Genomic DNA, 11,821 nt, shown 5'->3' with positions numbered 1-11,821 from the left:
AAAAGAAAAAAAGAATAAATTTTTGGAAGATTGCTGGACGTATGTATTCTATCATCTTCCATTACAGTTTACATGCCCAATTTTAGACCCTTATTTAAATTTCCTTCAAATTTTGATTTATTTACAAGTATGCCACAATCATAGCGACCCTTTATTTTTCATTCAACATTTGCTATAATATTTTTTTGTTTTTTGTTTTTTTGTATTTTGCCCCTCGACTTTCCTCCCCCACCTACCTACCCCCTCTCTCCCTATATATATATATATATATTATACAGGGAAGAGTTTAAACGAGAATACTTTTATTTTACGAAAATATGATAATACTCTTTTACTATAAACAATCACATGGGATACCATTATTTCATGACATATGATACACATGTAATACTAAATCAGAGATGCGGGTGATTTTCGATGCGATCTTAGTTGTAGGCTAGATCGTCCTTACACTACTAAGCCCCCTCACAAATATTATCACATGCAATAAGGTTGTTGTTGATATGATACTATAATTCATCAAGATCATCACATGTGATGCTAAATCATAGACGCAGACAACCTTTGGCGCAACCTAAGTCGTAGAACACGTCGTCCGCACATCACAGGATCCCCTCACGCGTATCATTACATGTGATAAGGGTGTTGACGTGTTCTCGTAAAATGAAGGTGTTCTCGTTTGAACCTCCACCTATACATACATACATATATATATACATATACATACATACATATATATACATACATACATATATATACATATATATATGTATGTATGTATATATATATATATATATATATTCAAATGAGAAACACAAAAATGTTGAAGATGGAAAAAACAATCTCAATCATTAGTTTATAATTTTAATTTTTCAAATTTTTTTCACTAATTAATAACTACGAAGAAAAAAAATCACATATCCCTAATTCATCTCCTATTTTTTATATAACATTTTTGGATATTGATAATTTTCAATTTTTACCCAATTTTCCACCTTACAATTTTATGATTTACAAACCGAATTAGATCTCGTGCCAGCTTCAACTTTAACAAAAAATAGACTGCAAGTCTCTGATTCACGAGATGTTTTTTATAAAATCCTGAATAAGACAGCCAATAGAAGTATACGACGAACCGTCCTCTGCCACCGCCGCTCTGCTCTTTTCGCTCATCTCTTTTGCTCTTGTTCTGATGGTGTCATCCGCCATCAGCCGCCTTATGCCGCCCTCTATCTCATCGGCCGTCACTATGTCCATGTCGGCCTTAGGATTAAACAAATTCTTCATGTAATCCATTTTAATCTCCACCGCCAATCCCAGCTCCACCACCATTTCAAATGCATTCATCTGTTGCTCGGCATACATTGGCCATGCCGCCATGGGTACACCGAACCATAAACTCTCCAACATCGAGTTCCACCCGCAGTGGGACACAAACCCCCCGATGGCAGGGTGAGCCAGCAACGCCACCTGTGACCCATGGAATAGTTGTTAGAAGAGGTCTATATGACATTTTACAAGTGAGCAACAAAAATCTTGAAAAGCAAAAAATGACGGTCTCTTTTTGGAATGTTACAGCTGTTCGGTCAAATAGAAAACGGTCATATTCAGTCATGGTTTTGGGTTAACCATTTAACAAGTTAACAGGCTTTGATCGGGACTTCTTTTTAACCTATCCCTAACCGGTCCCTGGTTCGAAATCATGGACCAAATAAGGTCTTGCCCTATAACCGGTCTTGGGTCAGGACCCGGGTTCAAAAATCAGTAAAGCTTTGTCTTTCATGTCTACCTGAGGAGCCCACCCGATCACTTTCCCAGTTCCTGCATTCCGCTCCATGAATCCTTCCGGTAACACCACTCTTGGATCCTCGAAATCGCTAGGATTCATGATTGTTGTTTCTCCTACCGGAGGTCGACGTAGGGACCAAACGAAACTGTGGCCACTCCGCTCTAGAGCATACGCTATCTCCTTCACTTGGACCTCCTCAAAACTTCCCATACTCCCAAAACACAAGAACACCACCGAGGACGGCGGTTGACCGTCCAACCACCTCTTCACATCATCGTCCAACGGTTTTCCGGCACCACCTTCTAGATTGAGTAGTGGCCCCACCGGATATACAAACGGTACGCTGCTATCAGAAGACAACGACTTGATGGCGTGTGTTTCCAATTCTAAGAATGTATTGACCATGATTCCCTTGGCCTTCCTCAGTTTCTGGACTAACCTCATAACGAAGCTCAGCCCCTCTCTAGTCTTGACCATTAAAGGAAATACGTTTGTTGGAACCGGTTTGACAAAGCTTGGAACTGGTATCATAGCGTCTGAGTTGCTCAATTCGAAGACGTCTTGGTTCTGATCATCACAGAGTGACAAGATATACATTTGAAATCCAAGAAAAGCGGCATTAGAAGTGAAGAATACGTACGTTGGAACGTTAAACTCATCCGCCACATCAATCATGCTGGTGCAGAACATGTCGATGACGAACCCCGCGACCCGGGTGGAGCCCGGTTGACTCATCATGTCGGCCACAGCGCTTCTAACGTATTTACAGTGACTGTTGATGAACTCATGGAAGGAAGTCATGGGTGCTTTTGGGTCGCGAGATGGTGGGGTTTCATCTTGAGGGAGTTCAACGAAGGATACGCGATCCAAACTCTTCTTAGCCAACGACTCGATGTAGGTGGTGATGGCCGAGCCCAGACCCGAGCCAGGAGGCGGCTTGATGACAAGGACGGTTACGGAGAGGCGTTGGTCTCGATTCACGAGTAGTTTTGCGATCTCGACGGTGGACATGATATGACCGACCCCTGGTGCAGGGATGAATACCAGCTCTGCAACTGTATTCGCCATTTTCTTTTGGTTGATGGAATTTGTTTGAAGTTTATGTTATATTTATGTGCCGGTCTTTGTAGATAATATTATCATCTCGGTGCTGGCAGCAGTAAGACGTACAACGTTGAATTTTATGCTCACGAGGGGACCATTTTGAATATCACAATAATGTCCATGTCTTTGAGAATCGAGACCTCAAATGGCATCTTCCTTCTTCCCAAAAAGAAAACTCTTTAGTAACTGGGACCCATTCTAACCCATCCTCATTTCAGCCTGCATTTTTACACCATACCATTGTGATAAGGAAGCTACAACTATTATATAATAAAAAATAATAAATGTTTTAAGATTTTAATTTGATATAGGTAATTTAATAATTTATCAATTTTGTTCTGGTTTATATCGTACCAAACATGAAACAACAAGTTTTTGTATTGTAATATACAGTCCTGTTTTGATAGGCATACTGGACGTATTATAACCTTAAATGAGCAGTTCAGATGGAATCAAACTTCCCACTTTCTTGGGATCTGGGAGCTATTGATGAAGACATCACATCTCTAGATCCCATTGAATTTCATTCGAAGAAGTATCATGATGAAGACCGTATAAATTGTTTTTTCTTGAACCAGGGATGTCTGGGCCATTTCGATTTTTCTCATAAGACTCTCAAGATAACAGTAAGAAAAATCCTCAATATCCCTTGAGAGGCTCGAACCAATGACCGTTGGGAGGAGCCCAAGTCCTATCATTTATTTGTCAATTGAGCCTAACTTGACCGTATAGATTCTCACCAAAGAGAAATGGTATTAAGCAAAGTTGTTCAAAGAGGTATAACCATGTTTAATGATCCCCTAGAAATTGATGGTCACAGTTTGGATATAAGAAGATAATGCGTCTTATAGACACCCGTAACAACAATGAACAAACCATGAAGATACACAGTCCAACTCAGGAGACGTTTCTAATAAAATCCTGAATGAGACGGCCAACAGAAGCATACGATGAACCGCCTTCCGTCACCGCTGCTCTGCTCTTTTCGCTCATCTCTTTCACTTTTTTTCTGATCGTGTCATCCGCCATCAGCTGCCGTATGCCATCCTCTATCTCATCCGCTGTTACCGTCACTATCTCGGCCTTGGTGTTAAAATGCGCATTCCCCGTATAATCCATTTTAATATCCACTGCCAATCCCAGCTCCACCACCATTTCAAATGCATTCATCTGCTGTTCGGCGTATATTGGCCATGTTGCGGTTGGTACTCCAAACCACAAACTTTCCAACATTGAGTTCCACCCGCAGTGGGACACGAAGCCTCCCACGGCATGGTGAGCAAGCAACTTAACCTGTGGAGCCCACCCGATCACTTTCCCGATTCTTGCAGTGCGCTCCAGGAATCCTTCCGGCAACACCACTCTTAGGTCCTCGTAATCACTCGGATTGCTGTTTGGTGTTTCATTCGATGGAGGTCGACGTAGGGACCACACAAAACGGTGGCCACTCCGCTCCAAAGCATGTGCAATCTCGTTTACTTGGACCTTCTCAAAACTTCCCATACTCCCAAAACACAAGAACACCACTGAAGATGGTGGTTGACTATCCAACCACCGCATGACATCATCGTCCAATGGTTTTCCGGCACCACCTTCTAGGTTGAGTATCGGCCCAACCGTATAAACAGGTGGGATACTGCTGTCAGAAGACAATGATTCAACTGCATGTGTTTCCAATTCCAAGAATGTATTTACCATGATCGCCTTGGCCTTTCTCAGTTTCCGGGATAACCCAAGAGCTATGTCCAGCCCTTCTCTAGTATGCATGATGGAAGGAAAGACCTTTGTTGGCACCGGCTTGATGAAACTTGGAACTGGTATCATAGCACCCAAGTTGCTCAATTCAACATCTTGGTTCTGATCATCACAGAAGATTTCGAGGTACATCTTAAAGCCAAGAAATGCGGCATTAGAAGTAAAGAATACGTAGGTTGGAACGTTAAACTCATTCGCCACATCAATCATGGCTAGGCAAAACATGTCGATGACGAACCCAGCGACCCGGGTGGAACCCGGTTGAGTCATCATGTCGGCCACGACATTTCTAACATATTTGCAGTGACTGTTGATGAATTTATTGAAGAAAGTCATGGGAGCTTTCGGGTCGCGGATTGGCAGAGTTTCATCTTGAAGGAGTTCAATGAAGCATATGCGATCTATAGACTTCTTAGCCAATGATTCGATGTAGGTGGTGATAGCCGAGCCAGAACCCGAGCTTGGAGGCGGCTTAATCACAAGAACGGTGATGGAAAGTTTCTGATCTCGATTCACTAGCAGTTTTGCGATCTCGATGGTGGACATGATATGACCAACCCCTGGTGCAGGGATGAATACCAGCTCTGCAACTGTCTTCGCCATTTCTTTTGGTTCATGAATTTTGAAGTTCATCTTCTGTTTATGGTTTGTTTATATCATTGAACCTCCTGGCCATGGGAACCATCCCAAGACTCGTGGATGAATTGAAACCTCAAATGGCATCTTTTCTTCTGCAACAAAGACAAAATGAAGTACTAGGACCATTCATACCCATCTTCACTTCACAGTACATTTTTGCACCATACAAATATTATCCACAAACTAGAACTATTATATAGTAAAAAAGAATTGCAAATAATGAGCCCACATGCCAGCTATTTCTCTCATGAACATCCCACTGTCGATAAATTAAGTTGTACCGAAGCAATCATGTAGGATTTGGTCACGAACGTTCAAAGAGGATATGATTATAATTGATCAGGCAAGATAGAACTGAAGTTTCAACCAATCTGGGTACCTGGGAACTATTGATGAACACATTGTATCTCAGGATCCCATTGAATTCATTCAGTATACCTGAAGAGAATATATGCTTCATCAGGAGGATGTTTCAATAGAGAGCTTCTATCTCTATCATCGACAAGTTGGAGAATCACCCATGTTCGCACAGATTTATGGCTGAGGCACCAGCCTGCAAAGATAAGATGTGTTAGGATCGACAATCACACATGATCGATGAATTGCATACAACAAAAGACATAGTACCTATATCCATGTTCATTTCTAGCATTCTTGTTATTCACGTCATCACTTGAATGCAGTAGTACATTCAGGAAAAAGAACATAGTAACAAGAATCCAGACATAAAAGGATAAAGACAAATAACCTATCTATAATAATGATGTTACTTTACAAAAGGGGTGATGTGTATTGCAATAAATTGCAAGAATATATGAAATCAATCACATGATTTTGTTACAAGTGATTTACTAAATGAGATGAAAAGGTTTCATGACTTGTATACCTGGCTCATGTTCATAGAAGTCTAAAACAATAAACAAGAAATGGAGACAAATGGGCAGACTGAAGAAATAAAGATTTAAACTAGTTCAAGATGGTTAAAAAACGAACCCTTAAGAAGTTGTATAGGGATAAGCAAAGATAGCTAGGCTAGTCAACTTGAACAGCATTTCTTGGAACTGTCCTCTGTAGGTTTACAAAAGCTAAATCCAAAGGCGCTATTCTTTACATAGGGTAATTTTTGGCATTAAAGAAAACTAAATCATCAAACAGTATTATTCGTACAACTCCGTGGATGGAGGAAAGAGAAGTTCTAAGAAATCCAAAGGAATAACTTCTCTATACGAGTGTGTTTCTTACTATTAGCAAAAGCAACAAAAAGAATGAAAAGATTAACTCATAGAAGTGGATAGATGCACCTGATCTCGATAGTTGGAACCAGGCATATCTGAGTTGGCTCAACAATCTGGTCTAAATCCAATGGATACCAGCATCAGCAACATTCTAGTACATTTTGCTTCAGAAGATGGTGCACCATGTACCGCTCTCCACCGTTGAAAATACACAAGAGACGCAAGAGAAGTATTACAATATCGTATTTGAAGAACCCCATATCTCATAAAAACTAGAATCATCTACAGCGCATCACATGCTCCAGTTTACAAAGAATCTATAAGGGAGTGTTTGGTTCGCTTTTTGGAGTGAATGGAATATGTAAAAAGGAATTGGAATTGAATAGGTTTGACCATGAGTTTGGTTGGTAGGAAATGGAATGAAATATGTCAAAGGAATTGAAATCTGTCTGTTTGGTTAGAATATAACTCAAGAGTTGTAATGAAATGATGTTAAATGACCAAAATACCCCTTTATGACATTTCCGTACATTATTGTTCACCCCTTGGACTATCCAACCTCTTCCTTCATGTCGGTATCCAGAACATCCAGCATTTGATATATCTCATCACCATTAGTGTGATTTCTGTCCCTCGACTTGAAATAGTCTATACGACCAGTATTATCAATCCAACTGCAGCCAGTTTCCTTCACCATTCCTTTTTCATACATTTCTTTCCTTAGTCTGTCAACAGACTCCCAGTTTCCTTCCTCTGCATATATGTTCGATAACAATACATGATAACCTGCACTTTTATTTCCCACACCCATCTCAAGCAATTTTTCGGCAACAACTTTTCCCAATTGAAATTCTCCATGGATTCGGCAAGAACCCAGAAGTGATCCCCAAATTCTCAAAACATTACCCTTCTCCCCCAATCCTTTAACAAACTCATAGGCTTCTGACACCCTGCCAACTCTCCCTAGCATGTCTACAACACAACAATAATGCTCAAGTGAAGGTACAATTTTATACTTCACCTCCATTGATTCAAACAATTGAAGGCCTTCATCCACCAACCCAGCATAGCTGCAGGCACACAGAACTGCCACTATCGTTACAGAATCAGGTTGTATGCCGCTTTCTCGCATCGAATTAAATAGATCAAGAGATTTTTTACCCATCCCATGTTGCCCATAACCCATTATCATATTTGTGTATGTTACGGCGTTTTTCTCAGGAGAAAGAGAAAAGACATTTTCTGCGAATGCAATTATACCCAATTTAGAGTACATGTCCACCAAAGCAGAATGCACGAAAACGTTATGATCCAAGACTCTCCGTATAGAAAATGCATGGACTTGTTTGCCTAATCTTGCATTACCAACTAAACTGCAGCCTGGAAGGATTGATGCTATAGTAACAGTATTTGGCGGAACATTGTGTACAAGCATTTGCCTGAAAACACCGAAAGCCTGCTCGATTAGCCCGTTCTGACAGTTGCCACCAATCATTGCATTCCATGTGGCTTGATCTCTACCATGTAAGCAACTTCTCTCAAAGAGATTTTGGGCCACTCTTATCAGACCAGACTTTGCATACATATCAATGAGATAACTTTCCATTCCCTCAAATTGAATATCATGCCTAAGAAGATAACCATGGGTTTGTTCCCCAATTTCCTGGTTTCTGAGATTGGATGCTGCGGATAGCAGAGCAGATATTGTTACATCATCAATCAGAAACCCCTGCTTTTGCATATCGTGCACAAGCATCAAGCTTTCGTCATTCATCCCATTCTGCACAAAAGAGGAAATCATGGTGTTCCAAGAAACGAAATCTCTTTCATTCATACTGTTGAAAATTTTTGAGCTTTCTTGAATGGAATTACACCTGGAATACATAACTATAAGTGCATTCATCACGATCGTGCGTAAAACAGGCAAACTTTTTATGATATAGGCGTGTAGCTGCTTAGCAAGGTCCAGGTGCTGCAACTGTGAGGCTGCTGTTGAAGCCGAGATCAAAGTCACATCATCAACAGCAACATCATCTGATGCTTGAAGAGCTTGATTGAAAAGATCTAGTGCTTCAACGGGCAAATTGTTCTGGACATATCCACCAATCATAGTGTTCCAAACTTCTATATTCCTTTCTAAACTATTATCAAATATCTTCCTTGCAGATTCAAGAGAACCAAGTTCAGCAAACATAGAAATAGCAGAGCTTGTAGCAAACATATCTCTAGAAAACTCATCACCCAACTTAACAAGCAATCCATAAACAACATCAGCAGTCTTAGAATCACCTATTCCTGCTACAGCAGGGAACACGTTAACAAAGCTTACGATGGTGGGTTTAAGTCCCGACTTCATCATTTTTACAAAATGGCGAACAGCTTCTGCGAACATTCCCACCCTCACATACCACGAAATCAAAATGTTCCACGAAATGACATTCCTTTTTGGCATTGATTCAAACACCCTTTTCACATCCTCATGCAAACAACTGGCATACATGTTCAAAAGAGAATTACAGACTATCCTACTAGGATACAAATGTGACCGTAAAATATGACAATGAACCGCTTTACCTATGCGTAGACTTCGAGTTTCAGCACAGGCTTTAAGAGTCGAAGAGTAAGTATAGGAATCACATAGAAAAGAGTTGGATTTCATTTGGGAGTAAAGGAGTATAGCTTCATGAGGCATGTTATTACATATGAATCCAATAATGATCGAGTTCCAAACAACGGTGGTTGGTTGGGGAATTTCATCGAACAGTTGGCGGGCAAGATGGGGTTGGCCTTCTCGACATAATTGGCTAAGACGGTATCGAATTGTTCGAGGTTTTGGATGTGGGTGCAGCTGATCTTTGGTCCAATGGGTATGTGAAGGTGGTTGTAATGAAGAAGCATGGAGTGATTGACGAGTGGGGGTTGAAGAAGAGTTCAGGGAGAATGGAAGAGACGATGACATCGGAAGGCGTATACGTGTACTTGCACTTACAGTCATGGAGTCATAGTTTAAAGAGATAGAATACATGGCGTAGGCATAGCTCATCTGAATTTGAGGGCATTTTTGTATGGATTTTGTAAGTTTCTCCATACAAAAATTGGTGTCAACTGTCAACCAATGAAATATTCTTTTTATATTTTTAAATTAATCGGAAAAACATTTGTTTTCTTTTAATCTTTTTATTAGATTTATTTGTACTTTAACTTTCTCATGTTAACAGAAAAATCTCGAATCTCAACAAATGTGTTATTGCTCCTGAATTTATAATCTAAATATTCAAACCATAATAAATAGAAGAATTAAATGGCATGATGTAAAACATACCTGATATGTCTACTGGACTAGAGCTGTAACATTTACAGATGACATTCTGTTTGAGAGTGCAACCATCAACCGTTGACACTAATCATTGGTAAGTTCATGTACAATATCATTGAGTCCAGTAGATTTAAAGTTGCCACCAGGTGGAACACTACTATTAACCACACATTCAGAGTTGATGACAGTAGAATGAGAAACAAAGTTAACTACTGTTGCATTGGTAGGCTGCTGAAACTTGTAACCATGAGGGAATCCATATAGGCTATAGCATATATCTCGAGTACGCCCACTTTTGTTACAATGTGTACAGTATTGAGACTGGTCCCTTCTCAAGTCCTTACGAGTTTGATTAGTCTCGAAATGATGAAAAGGAAAAATTCCTTCACGAAAAACATCCTGAGAGGCAAAAATCGTTCTTGTTTCTGAATCTAGCATTCGATAAGTCTATATATTTTTTGATATCCTAAAAATACGCAAGGCTTAGAACGAGGTTCAAATATAGTTTGATGAGAAGGAGTAGTAGAAGCAAATGCTAAACAATTGAAAGCCTTGAGAGAGGAGTAACCTGGGTAGTCTCAAAACAATTTCTGATAACGAGACTCATTGTCTAGTACACGAGAGGGGTCTTGTTTATTAAATAAACACCTGTTAATACACATTCAGACCAATAGTTTGAAGGAATTTAGATTGGAAAAACAAGGCTCTAGCAGCATTCAATATATGCTGGTGTTTCCTCTCCACAATAGAATTCTGTTGTGGTCTCTCTACACAAGAAAATTGATGTAACACCCCTCTCTTGTGAAAAAATTCAGTGAAACATTATCTGATCTAAACTTTTTGATTTTTACACCAAACTATTTGAGACCCATGTCAAAGAATGTGGGTATCGCTATCTAAACCTCACATCTACGTCCAATCGAAAATACACATGTAAACCTTGTGCAATCATCAACTAACGTTACAAAGTATTTGTAACATTGATGGGATTCAACGTGATACGGTCCCATATATCACAACGCAATATATCAAAAGGTTTTAGTGAAAATCTTATTAAGACAAGCAAACAACAATTGTTTCTGTTTTGCCAAAGAGCAAATAGGGCGCACATGCTCATCTTTAGTCAAGGTGTTTCCAATTGACAATCTATTGCCAACCAAAACTAAGAGGATGTTTACCAAATTTTTTAGGTAAGTGCTGACTGAGATAAGAGGTCTGATTGGAAAAAAGTTACTTTTCGTTAGATTTTTAGTTTTCTTATTGTAGCCGGAGGTTTTTATTTTTTGTTGATGTGAAAGTGATGAGTTGTAGGGTAAAATTGGAATGGTGCCTCTGACTCAAGTAAGGAGTCCCTCTACCTCTTACTCTGGAAAGAGGGAGGACGATCGAAGATGAAAATATGGTAAGAGGTAAACCGTAGACCTCCTCGTTTCTTACCCTTGTCAATCATCTTCTTGTTGTTGATTTGTTGTATCAAAGCAAGATCATGACTAAGTTGTACCATTCTACCCATATCCCCGGTTAAAGCACTTATATATATAAGATTAAATTGAAACATAGGCACATAAAGCACATCTTTGAGAAGAAATTGATCAGTAACTTGAACATCACCATTGCGGATGACAATATACTCTGATCAGGTAGAATTACTTTCTTATTATTCACCTCATAAAAGTACTATTGTTGTCCGCAATGTTGGTATGTTTGAGAAAATGTAGTAAAAATATGTTATAACCGGTTCATCGGTTATAAAATTCGAGGTTGTTTGAAGAAGAAGTTGAATTATGTGATTTATTAGTTGAATTGTTGTTGTTTGTCTACATCTCGCTGTGATTTTAAGGTGAGTTTTATGTTATAAATTTTTCTTTTTTAGTATGAATAAACAGAACCGTATGATTCCTTATGTGGAGAAGTTTTGAAAACTCTTATTATTCTATTTTTAGCATAATATTGCATTTTGATATGTTAACATCAAATGATTAG

The 11,821-nt window shown here is 39.3% G+C and overlaps 3 protein-coding genes across 4 annotated transcripts; all 3 read right to left on the bottom strand.

Annotated features, from left to right (window-relative positions):
• Positions 1-938: 938 nt before the first annotated feature.
• On the bottom strand, positions 939-2,908 carry LOC112529179 (anthocyanidin 3-O-glucosyltransferase 2-like). Its single transcript, XM_025140302.1, has 2 exons — positions 1,790-2,908; positions 939-1,470 (listed from the first exon to the last, which is right to left on the bottom strand). Exons 1-2 carry the CDS (start codon positions 2,855-2,857, stop codon positions 1,078-1,080), a joined length of 1,461 nt encoding a protein of 486 aa, XP_024996070.1. The 5' UTR covers positions 2,858-2,908; the 3' UTR covers positions 939-1,077.
• A 794-nt stretch (positions 2,909-3,702) lies between these two features.
• On the bottom strand, positions 3,703-5,810 carry LOC112529178 (anthocyanidin 3-O-glucosyltransferase 2-like). 2 transcript variants are annotated; one of them, XM_025140300.1, is made up of 2 exons: positions 5,726-5,810; positions 3,703-5,379 (listed from the first exon to the last, which is right to left on the bottom strand). In XM_025140300.1, exon 2 carries the CDS (start codon positions 5,279-5,281, stop codon positions 3,791-3,793), a length of 1,491 nt encoding a protein of 496 aa, XP_024996068.1. In that variant the 5' UTR covers positions 5,282-5,379; positions 5,726-5,810; the 3' UTR covers positions 3,703-3,790. The 2 variants fall into 2 exon arrangements, with proteins under 2 accessions (XP_024996068.1, XP_024996069.1); XM_025140301.1 differs by lacking the exon at positions 5,726-5,810 and adding an exon at positions 5,667-5,685.
• Positions 5,811-6,767: 957 nt separating this feature from the next.
• LOC112529032 (pentatricopeptide repeat-containing protein At3g22150, chloroplastic) lies at positions 6,768-9,517 on the bottom strand. The gene has a single exon (XM_025140112.1). It carries the CDS (start codon positions 9,515-9,517, stop codon positions 7,073-7,075), a length of 2,445 nt encoding a protein of 814 aa, XP_024995880.1. The 3' UTR covers positions 6,768-7,072.
• Positions 9,518-11,821: the final 2,304 nt, after the last annotated feature.

Source organism: Cynara cardunculus (assembly GCF_001531365.2).
Source record: "Cynara cardunculus var. scolymus isolate 2C chromosome LG 16, CcrdV1, whole genome shotgun sequence".
In the NCBI taxonomy this organism is placed as follows: domain Eukaryota; kingdom Viridiplantae; phylum Streptophyta; class Magnoliopsida; order Asterales; family Asteraceae; genus Cynara; species Cynara cardunculus.
Note: the sequence above shows the minus strand (reverse complement) of the source record. Positions and strands in the feature narration are given on the sequence as shown.